General features: G+C 26.3%; 1 protein-coding gene across 1 annotated transcript; it reads left to right on the forward strand.

Annotated features, from left to right (window-relative positions):
* The first annotated feature begins 4,472 nt into the window (after window positions 1-4,472).
* LOC146884465 (receptor-like protein 7) lies at window positions 4,473-7,357 on the forward strand. Its single transcript, XM_085665472.1, has one exon. The coding sequence runs from the start codon at window positions 4,497-4,499 to the stop codon at window positions 7,266-7,268; it is 2,772 nt and encodes a 923-aa protein (XP_085521598.1). The 5' UTR covers window positions 4,473-4,496; the 3' UTR covers window positions 7,269-7,357.
* The last annotated feature ends 4,969 nt before the right edge of the window (window positions 7,358-12,326 follow it).

A 12,326-nucleotide genomic window follows, 5' to 3' on the forward strand; every position in this document is an offset into this window, starting at 1 on the left:
TTAAACACGGTATTTAATATTTAGTAATTATTATTACATGTGTATGTGTTCATTAAAAGGAAATATTCATCATTTGAAAGAATCTTAATTTTTATTATCTAAATTTAAAATCTTAAATAGTTTCTCCAATATTAATTTTATATTAATATTGTTTTTTGATTGAATAATCAGGATAATAATTATTAAAAAATATTTATTTACTTATTTTAATTTTTAAAAAAATTTAAATAAAACCAACCAAATTAAAATTGAAATTTTCTTACCAAAATAGTAATTTTCTTCATTATACTAAAAATAAATATTCCAATATCAACTATCTACTATAAATATAAGAACTCAAACTGGTAGGGATATTACCCAAATACCCATACTTAATTTTTTGACAACTGTTCAAATAGATGAATTTTAAGTCATTTCCATTTTTATTGTTCCGTTTATACCCATTATTTTATTTGAACAGTTGTACTCAGTCATGGTCTTTTTGTCATTGTATTGGTGGTATTGCTGCTTTACTAATGTACCCCAGCTTTAGTTTTGAAGAGGTGCATCTTTAATGGCAATTTTGTCTTCTACTATATCTACTATAAATATAAGAACTCAAACTGGTAGAGATATTATCCAAATATCTATACTTAATTTTTTGACAACTGTCCAAATAGAAGGGTTTTAAGTCATTTGCTTTTTTATTTAATGGATTGCTTTACCAGTTATAAAAGTTACGTACAAGGTTTTAGTTTTGTTCCAATTTTTAGCTAATCTATTATAAAAATAATGTATTTAATTATTTAATTTTTTATGTTATCAAATTCATTATTTAAATATTATATATAATTGTAGATAATTATGACACTTAAATATAATTATTTAAATAATTTTTTTTAAAATATAATAATAATAACATTAGTTTCTTTAAAGAAATTTAGGAAAAAACACCTATAAAAGATTTAAATATAATATTACATACGAACAATAACAGAAATTTGAAGATTTCAATATAAAAATAAATGAACCAATTCATAACATATAATAATAAAAATTAATGTAATCAGATTTTATTATTTATACTAAAACTAATAATATCATAACAAATATTTATAAATAATTATACTTACTTAAACACTTTAATCATATAAAATTATTTTTTTATTATATGTAATTAATAATATATTATTATTATTAGTATTAATATGATTAATATTAATAAATATTTATTATTATTATTATGTTTAACTAAATATTTTTATAATCTCATATCACCAATTCATTTTAAATATTGGTTTAAATTTGATGTCTATGCTTTTGTTAACAAATTTTAACATCAACTTCATTTTGTATTTAACAGGATTCGTAATGTATAATATACTTATATTTTTTTAACAACAAAACGATTCGTCTATACGCATTCCATTTTAATATAATATATAATTATACATAATTATACATAATTATAATACTTAAATATAATTATATAATTAAATTATTTATTTAAATAAATTAATAGTTACATTAATATTTTTAATACAAATTAAAAAGGAAAACAAAATTCTAACCACACAATAATAACTAATTAAAAATATTATTAAAAACTCAAATATCTTAACACGCACTACTATTTCATCGATTAATGTTGTTTTTTACATCAACCAAACTAAATCAAAAAATACTATAAATAATTACTAAGATCAATTCAAAATATACAATCCACTACATTTATTACATTAATTTTAAATAAATATTAAATTATTATTGTTATAAAAATATACACAAAAATTAATTTAAATTTCTTATAATTTTAAATTTAAATATTATATTTATAATAAAATATAATAATAACACGTAATCAAATTACACATTTTTTTAGAAAAATATAATAAATATTTATTACTCTTCTTCACATAATTAAAAAAAACAAAAAAACATCCACCCCGTGCCTATGCACATGTCAAGATCTAGTTTATTACATAAAAAACTTTCAACTAATTACAGTCAAAGTCTGCTTGGTGGGAGAAACACGGGAGAAACTTTTGGAAATAATGTAGGCTGACATTTAAAGTCTGAGGACCATAACTTACTTTTTGACAATGGAAGACTTACGCGGATACACAATGAAAGCATAAAAGTGATAAATATGTTTTTACTTTTTGATTTTAATTTTAATTTTTTTCAAAATTTTGAATCAATTTTATTTTTTATTTTTAAAAATTTGTGAATTTAATTTTTTTATTAAATTTTATTAAATTTATTTAACATATTATATGTATTTTTCATATAACATCGGATAAAAATTATATTAAATAATGTAAAAAGTTTAAATGTTATTATAAAATGTAACAAAATTTAGTTAAAAAAATTAAATTCATATTTTAAAATTGAAAAACTAAATTAAATTAAAATTTTAAATTTTGGTAAAAGTTAAAAAGTTCAAAATATATTTAACCCTAAGTAGTATTATGATATTATATTTATTCTTTACAATTTTCTTTTATTATATTTTCATCCCACATCATAAAATTAATATTTTTATTTATTTAATTCTTAAGACTCTATTATTAATTTTTAATGAAATATATTAATTTATTTAACAAAATAATAAATTAATTATTTTAACAACAAAAATGCAGTTTAAATATCAATTTTTATTCCTATCTTGCACGTTAAAATGAACGCTGTAATTCTTTTATTTATATAACAGAGGATCCTAATTTGTAATATTTATAATAAATATATGATTTATTTAATTCTTAAGATACATTCCGTTAATTATATATTTTCTAAGTGGGTTCAAAATCCAAATTTAGGTAGACTGATCTGGTCACCTACAGATATTGTCCAGTCAAATTTTATCAATTATTTTTATAATCCATAATTTAATGTTTTAATAAGTTTATAATTAAAGTAAAAAATCATGTTCTGTTCTGTTCTTAATAATAAATTACTGTATTTTCTAGAAAAGAAAAATAACTATTTATAAAATGACTATTTAGACTGATTTAAAATTTGTATTGAAACTTTTAATTAACTAATATGTAAGAATTTTAAATCAATAGCTTATAAAAACTAAATTCATAAGTTTACTAAAATTCATTTTTCAATTTAAAATTAAAATTCAACCCATTTGTGTTTAGATAATTTTATGAAACTAGAAAAACTTGATAATACAACTACAATCATTACAAAAAATATAATTATTATCTATGTTCAAAATTTGTAGGTAATGAATAATTTTAATAAGTAATGTTATTTACGAATAACCTTACCCACAAAAGATAAGTAATAAGCTCATAAACAACTTTATTTACCTACAAACTTTATTTATAAAATTAAGGCATAATATTTGTAAAAAAAATACATTCAAGTTATTTACAAAATATTTCGTAGACGATTTATCTATGAAATATTTCGTAAATAACTTATTAACAAAAATCTTAGTAATAATTATCTTAAAAATAAAGGAAAATATAGAAAAAGGTTTACTATGACTCAAATAATTTAATTAATGTGAAAGAAGAGAAGAGTTATTCCTCTTGGCATTCTCGAAATTTCCAAGGAAAAAAATACAAGTATACTTCACTTGATGTTCCAACTTAAACCCACAAAGATGTAAATATTGAACGTTTAACAGTTCCGAGATGGATGTGCTTTCATCACTATTTAAGGTTGAACGTTGAACAAACCAATTCAAGGTAAAAGTTTAAGTGACATATGTGATGGGAAGATAACGGGAAATGCACTTGAGAGTTACTTAATCATGAAATTATTGCCACATCATAGCTATCATTAGATTTTATTAATAAATATTATGACGACAAAATTAGAACAAAAGAATAATACTTTAGTGGTTTTCTTTTCCTTTTGGTTACAAAGAACCAAAATCCTATGTGTTTGATTTGGCACTAGTACATTGTTTATTTGTTTGTTTTAATCTTTTAGATCAGCAAGCAAAACCTTGAAACGGGCAAATTTAGTATACATTTTTTATATGTTCATTTTTAATTGATTATTAATTGTGCTGACTTACATAAATATAAAATTTTAAAAACATAAAATTATACATTGTTAAATTAAATTATTACAAAATAATTTTTTAAGCAATTTCATATATTACATAGTTTAACATTAAGTATCAAATTAATAAAGGAACTAACATCTGATGATTAACATCATGCTACCTTTGAATATACCAAAGATCCCAAGAAAACATGTAGTGCACTGATGCGTAGTAGACAAGTACCTATAAATTTTACCAAACTTGTAATCATGCTGATGAAGATAAGATTAAATAATTGCAGTTGTTAGTTGTCATTTTGTATTAGAAAGTCTTTAGTAGTTTTGATGGTGGTAGGACTTGGAAATTTCAAACATACTGCTTTCAATCTCTAATTGCTTTCAGTAATACAAATTAAATTAAGTATTATTAATTTTTTTGTAAATTTAAAATAGCCGAGCTTGTTATATATAGATTAAACTTTGGGGATTGCTTGCATACAAATTCCATAATGGGTTGGGTTTTGCTGTCATACTTTTTTATCTTCCATTGTTTGGTTCCTTCTTATAATTGTTTGATGTGCAACCCTCATGATAAATCTGCCTTGTTACAATTTAAAGACTCAGTTGTTGTCGTCTCTTCTCCTTTTGATCCTGATACTTGTTCTTCCTATTCTTCAAAAACGAAATATTGGAACAACCTAACAGATTGTTGTGGGTGGGATGGAGTCACGTGCGACCCCAGGTCAGGTCACGTGATAGGGCTCGACCTTTCGTGCAGTCTTCTTAGAGGTGAGCTACTGGGTTCCAATAGTTCTATTTTTAAGCTAAGGCACCTTCAACAACTGAACCTTGATTTTAATGATTTTTATGGATCTCCAATACACTCTGCAATTGGTGACCTTGTTCACCTCACGCATCTATATATATCTTGTCTTAATATTAGTGGTGATGTTCCCTCCACTATCTCTCACTTGTCAAAATTACTACATCTTCGTATCTCTACCATCGACTGGTTACTTCAATTTTCCTCCAAAATTAGACTTGATGATTACACATGGAACAGACTCATCCACAACGCAACTAATTTAAGAGAGATTTATTTACGACACATCAACATGTCTTGTGTGGGAGAGAGGTCTTTGTCATTGTTGACCAATCTATCATCCTCTTTGCTTTCTCTCTTTCTCCTTGACAACCAAATCCAAGGGAAATTCCCCACCGACATCCTCCGCTTACCCAATCTCCGAGAAATAGGTCTGGCAGGGAATGAAAACCTGAGCGTTGAACTTCCAAACTCCAACTGGACTACTCCACTAACATTTTTGTATCTCGCTTTTACTGCTTTCTCTGGATACATTCCCGATTCCATTGCCCACTTGAAGTCTCTTAACTCATTATATCTTTGGGGTTGCAATTTGCATGGATTTCTTCCACCACCATTGTTTAATCTTACACAACTGTATGACTTAGATTTATCATATAATAAATTAGTTGGCCCCATTCCAACCCATATCACCAAATTCTCAAAGCTATCAAACCTAGATTTGAGTGGTAACATGTTAAATGGATCAATTCCTCTTGGGTGTTATTCTTTGCCTTCCTTATTATCCTTGGATCTTAGTGACAATCAGCTCACAGGATCAATCAGTGAATTCTCCGCTAATTCTTTGGAAGATATATCTCTCTCTAACAACAATTTGCAAGGTAATTTTCCGACTTCAATGTTTCAACTCCAAAATCTTACTCATTTGAGTTTGTCATTAACGAACTTGAGTGGTGTCATGGACTTTCACCAATTTTCAAGGCTTAAAGCACTACGGTGGTTGGGTCTTTCACACAATAGTTTGCTCTCACTAAAATTTGAAAATAATTTTGACTGCATCTTACCCAACCTTGAATACTTATATTTATCTTCAAGTAACGTAACTAGTTTCCCAAAATTCTTAGCACCACTGCAAAACCTGCGTGTTTTAGATCTTTCTCATAACAGAATTCAAGGAAGCATTCCCAAATGGTTTCATGAGAACCTCTTGCGCTCCTGGAAGAACATGAGTTCCATTGATCTCAGTTTCAACAAATTGCAAGGAGATCTTCCGATTCCACCTAATGGCACTCAAATCTTTTTAGTCTCAAATAACGAGTTGAGTGGGGAAATTCCTTCAGCAATGTGCAACACAAGCACCCTGTCTATACTTAACCTGGCTCACAACAATTTGACAGGACTTATTCCACAATGTTTGGGAACATTTCCTTTTCTTCGGGCGTTGGATTTGCAAGAGAACAACCTTTACGGAAGCCTACCTCTTAACTTTTCCAAAGGAAAAGCATTTGAGACTATAAAGTTGAATGGAAATCACTTGGAGGGACCGGTACCGCGATCTTTGACTCATTGTACAACAATCGAAGTTTTGGACCTTGGAAACAATAACATTGAAGATACGTTTCCGTATTGGTTAGAAACTTTGCCAAATTTACAGGTACTCAGTTTACGGTCCAATAAATTTCATGGTGTCATCACTTCTTTAGGCACCAAACTTCCATTTCCTAAGTTGAGGATTTTTGACATCTCCAATAACTATTTTACCGGACTATTGCCAACATCATACATCCATAACTTTCAAGGAATGATGGATGCGAGTGACAACCAAACTGGTTTGAAATATTTGGGTAATAATACTTCATATAATGATTCAATAGTGATTGTGATGAAAGGGAATGAAATTGAGCTCAAGAGGATATTGACGATTTTCACAACCATTGATTTATCAAATAATATGTTTGAAGGGGAAGTTCCAAAAGTCATTGGAGAGTTGCATTCTCTCATAGGGCTTAACCTTTCCCACAATAGAATTACTGGTACCATTCCATTGTCACTGGGTAATTTAAGCAATTTGGAATGGTTGGACCTCTCATGGAACCATTTGAAGGGTGAGATTCCCATGGCTTTGACAAATTTGAATTTTCTGGCGGTCTTGAACCTTTCAGGGAACCAATTTGAGGGAATGATACCTACAGGTGGACAATTTAACACATTCGAAAATTATTCCTATGCTGAAAATCCATTGTTGTGTGGAATCCCTTTGTCAAAACCATGCAAAGAAGATAACAAAAGGCTATCGCATTCAGCACTTGATGAAAAAGTACCAGGATTTGGGTGGAAAGTTGTCGTAGTGGGTTATGCATGTGGGATGATCTTTGGAATAATATTGGGTTATAGTGTACTCTTCGCTGGAAAACCCCAATGGCTTGCTAGACTTGTTGAAGCTGTGTATTTGATGTGAAATTGATCACAACAAACAACAAAAAGCACGTCACATCATTTGAGAAGGAATTACTTTAATAAAGTTTTTGTTTTATGTGGGTTCAATTTTTTATCGGTATCTATTTTGTTTTTCTTATTTTGTGAAAATTGTTTGTGTGGAATAAAAACTTCATCTTTTAATACCATCATTGATTTATTCAGTTGTGGAAATGCATTATGGAAAATTCACGCGTTCAAACTATAATAATCACAAAAGCAGCAATTTATTAGGAACAAATTTGTCCTGTTTTCTTGAACAATTGATACTTACAAATAGGGATGGGAACGGGGCGAGGCGGGGAACGAGTTTCGTTATCCCATACCTATTTTCGTATAAAAAATTTATCCACATCCCCATACCCAAACTCAACGGGTATCAAACTTTTGTCTCATCTCCATCCCCACCGGGTAACTGGTATAATCTCGTACTCATACCCGTACCGTGTTCTAACTACTTCAATATTAATTTTTATAAAAGAAAAAAAATTACGGTAAAGAAAACATAATATTATCAAATATTCAATATTAGGAGGATGATTGTTTCTTCCATATCAAATACTTTGAAATAAATTATAATTGTTTACATTTTATATTAGAATACCAAATAAAATTTCATCAGAACCAAAACATTTATTAAATTTGCAAACTACAACATTGATGAACTTAGTTGATAAAATTAAAAAATATTTCAAAAAAATATAAAAGGAAAACAAATATTCAAATTAAAATATATTTTAAATGTTTGTTTACTTCAATTTTTTAAATTCTAATGAATCTCTTTTTTATACACTAATAAAAGTTATAATACATCACTTGATCAAAATGACACAAAGAACAAATAATAAACATAATAATAAAATTTTGACATAGATTTTGTATCTTTTGAACTTCAATATATGTTGGATAGTGACAAAAAAATATTCATAGCAATTACATTAAATTTTTATATTGTAGTAAATAAAAGTTATTTATACAATTAAAGTGAAAAAATTACAGTATGATTAATAATGAGTTATAAAATAACAAATAATTAGATAGAATATGATGAAATATTATTCTACATGATGAAAATAAACAATAAATAAAAATATTAAAAAATTAACAAATGTGTGTTTTAGAAATAATTTGAGAGACTATTTAAAGAAATCATACAAAGGAAATCAAATGTATAATTAAGGTATGATAAGATGAAAAATACCTTGGAGAACTAATTATTAAATTATGTTTGAAGTGGTTAAAATTAAATAAAAATATCATTAGTGACCAAAAAATTTGTCATTAAATTACAAATAAATTAGTAATTAAATTGGTCACTAAATTAAGTATCGATTCGATCACTGAATCGGTCACTAATTTAGTCATTGATTCAGACAATAAATCAACTACTACAACCAATCACGAAAAATAGTGACTGATATGGGTTACTGACTAAATCAGTCACCATTTCATGTTTTTCTTGTAGTGAATTATCATATACCATTTTTAAATATCATTATATATATATATATATATATATATAAAATTTTAACCACTTCAAACATAATTTAAAGTGAAAAAATTACAGTATGATTAATAATGAGTTATAAAATAAAAAATAATTAGATAGAATATATCGAAATATTATTCTACATGATGAAAATAAAAACAATCAATAAAAATATTAAAGAACTAATAAATGTGTGTTTTAGAAATAATTTAAGAGACTATAAAAAAAAATCACACAAAGGAAATCAAATGTATAATTAAGGTATGATAAGACGAAAAATATCTTAGAGAACTAAGAAAACTTTTCAAATATCAACATATATACTCAATGGTTGAAAAATAACTAAAATTATTTTAATGAAACAAAAAAGTTCTTCAAATTAAACAAAAATTAATAATAATAATAAGCAAAGAATTTTTTTTTTATATTACCTTAAATTGGGAGTATAAACATTCTCATGTGAAAGGAAAATTTATAATAAATAAAAATATTAAAAAATAATAGAAATATTCAAATGTGAGGCATAATTTTTTTTTTAATTAACATACATTATTTTAACATAATTACATAAAGGTTATGATAAGATAAAAAATATATTGGAGATGAGAATGAGTTTCATGACAAACCAAATAATTAAAAGAAATAAAAAATATAAATATATATATATATATATATATATATATATATATATATATATATATATATATATATGGGTTACTTGATTAATTGTGAATATTTTAATAATTTAAACAAGAAGAGAGATATGGCGGGAACGGGTATTATGGCGGGTATATGTACATCCCCATACTCAACTGAAAAAGTCGGAGATTCTCCATACCCATACCCATACCCATACCTAGTCAATGCAGGGATTCTCCGTCAAAACGGGGACAGGTTCGGACAATACCCATAAGGACGGGTTTATTTGTCATCTCTACTTACAAACGAGTTGGAACCGTGTTTTATCTTTTATTACTAAGGATGTGCTTTATATTAGTTTTTTATACACAAACTCTATTATCTAGCACATAATCACAAGTGTATTCCAATACAAATCAATTAATCATACTCTATCATGCGACAAAGTTGTCTATTACTTACATTTTAATTAAGACGTATTTTATTTGGAATCTTAATTTAATTGAATCAAGTAGGCTTTGTTTATTATTTTACCAGATTTTATATTTAGAGTATGTTCGTACTAGGAACGAACGAAAAACTTTCAAGATGAAAGGATCAAACTTTCAAGATATGAACTGATAAAATACCGATTGAGGTAAGCTGAGGAGACATTCATTTGTAAAAAGTTCTCTAACCCTCTCGTTAATAAGAATTCAGATGATATTCTAAGTGAGAATAATATATAATGAACAATAATTGAATAAGTACTTCATGGTGGTATGTGCATTTATAAAGTTTCTTGAACACATAGATAAAGAGCAAATAACATTTACCTTTTATAAATTTGGTTACTTATAATTTAGTTTATTATATAGGAGTAGATGACAATTTCTTTTAAGGTGGTATTTTCTGTTTTCTTTTCTCCTTCTTATCATACTTTTGTTCGTAAGACTTTTTAAAACTCATAAAACTTAATATGACTTTAAAAATACAAATGTAAACTAAAATCATATATTTTTTAAAACATTATCAAAATAACAAAAATATAAATCATTGTGATTATACATTAATTTATATTATATAATATTACAATTCATCAAACTCATGTATAATTATTAATGAAGACGAAACAACAAAACAAAAACAAAAGAAGAAAGGAAGAGAGAAAGAGACAGCATAATCAAAGAAAAGAAATTACTGTATGAATAAGAAAAGCTAAAATACAAAGACGAAGGGAAGGGAAGGGACGGATGGTTGGTTCCGTCGACACTACGATGCTTGTTAATGTTTTTATTTTAAGTTAAATGATAAAATTGTTATTTATTAGCGTACATTCAAGATATCTACTGAAAACTGTCCATAACAGATTTATCTCTAAAAAACATTCGAAAGGTGGGAAGAGAAAAAATATTTAATCAATCTTAAGTTTTGATTTCTAAACAATGTGATATTATTTGATGTGATACGAATAAAAATAAAATAAAATATATATATATATATATATATATATATATATATATAAAATAAAAAAATTGTTTGATAAAAATATAAAGTGTTTGATGATAACATTTCTTAATATATATTATAAATTTTAACAAATTTTTAAATTTCTATTCTCATAAAAGGTAATAAAGTTGCTTTTTGTGCTGCATGTGTGCAAGTGCAACTTTTAAATTTTGATGAGAGTCAAACTGGTGTGAAATAATATGAAGAGTAACTAAAAATCAAAATGATTCTGCAATATTCCTAATAAAGGTAAACGGAGCTACTAAGGATATAATTACCTTCACAATTATTGACTTGTTAGATAACATGATTGTTCTTTCTAATGACGTTTTAGCAATAATCCAATAAAATTTGCATACAAATTAAGGATGCTAAAGTTAAAACCATCTTTGAGAAAATCCAAACATATATAAGAACATAAAAATGTCATTTTATCAAGAATAAATGACTCTTCTTAAAATACTTAAATTTTAAGGTTAAAACTAATTAATGATTTCATCACATTACATGTTTTTAGCCCTGATTTGTTACCATTAAAATGTTAGAATCAAGTATTTATTATTAAGTCAAAAGTCATAGCTATTAGTCAAAATATATATCTTTTTATTTAAGAGCATAATAGTCTCACACATTTAATCTTTATCATAGGACAATTGATGTCACATGCAACAATTATCACATTTACAATTCCCGTGGATGCAGATGTTTTCGGATTACTCAAATTACATGATGTGAGTTTCTGAGGCTCTTGTGATTCTTAATCATGGTACCTCTCTTTTTGGCTATAAACAAAGGACAATTGAGAAGAAAGAAGGTCCAACCCTACCCTCCTAAAAGGTTACAAGCACTTCTTAATTTGGCCATTCAGTTTTCTTGTCTCTCTCTTAGGTCTCTCTTTTCTCATTTCCCTTTCTTCATTCAATCATTTCTTCAACAATTTGGGCCATGGTGGTCCAGAAACTCCCAAGGCATGCCCCCAATTTATGTCACTGAATTGGGCCTCCCAAGTCCCAACTACGTAAAAGCCTGTCTCCTAACTACATCAAATGAGATCACACAGAAACCAATAATTTCTATAGAAACTAACATTTCTATAACAAATCAAATAGCAAACATAATGGACAGACCAAAAGCTAAAAAACTGTCGTTTTCTTACCATAATCTTTAATGAAAAAATTGATTGATTACTTTCTTAACTAATATGTTTAGTATCTTATATCAATTAAAACAGAGAAATAATAAAGCAAGATTAGGAGACATAGAATGATAGTCGCATCATCTGATTAATCACAAAATTAAATAACAAAAACTTAACTAAAAAATAATTTTTAAAAATATTTAACAAAAGTTCAATTGAAAGTATGACCTCAAATTAATTATTTCTAATTATTATAATATAACTTCTAACATCTAAACAAAATTTAA

This window comes from Vigna unguiculata, chromosome 8 (genome assembly GCF_037176805.1).
Source record: "Vigna unguiculata cultivar grain cowpea cultivar isolate G323 ecotype 2 chromosome 8, ASM3717680v1, whole genome shotgun sequence".
Classification (NCBI taxonomy): Eukaryota; Viridiplantae; Streptophyta; class Magnoliopsida; order Fabales; family Fabaceae; genus Vigna; species Vigna unguiculata.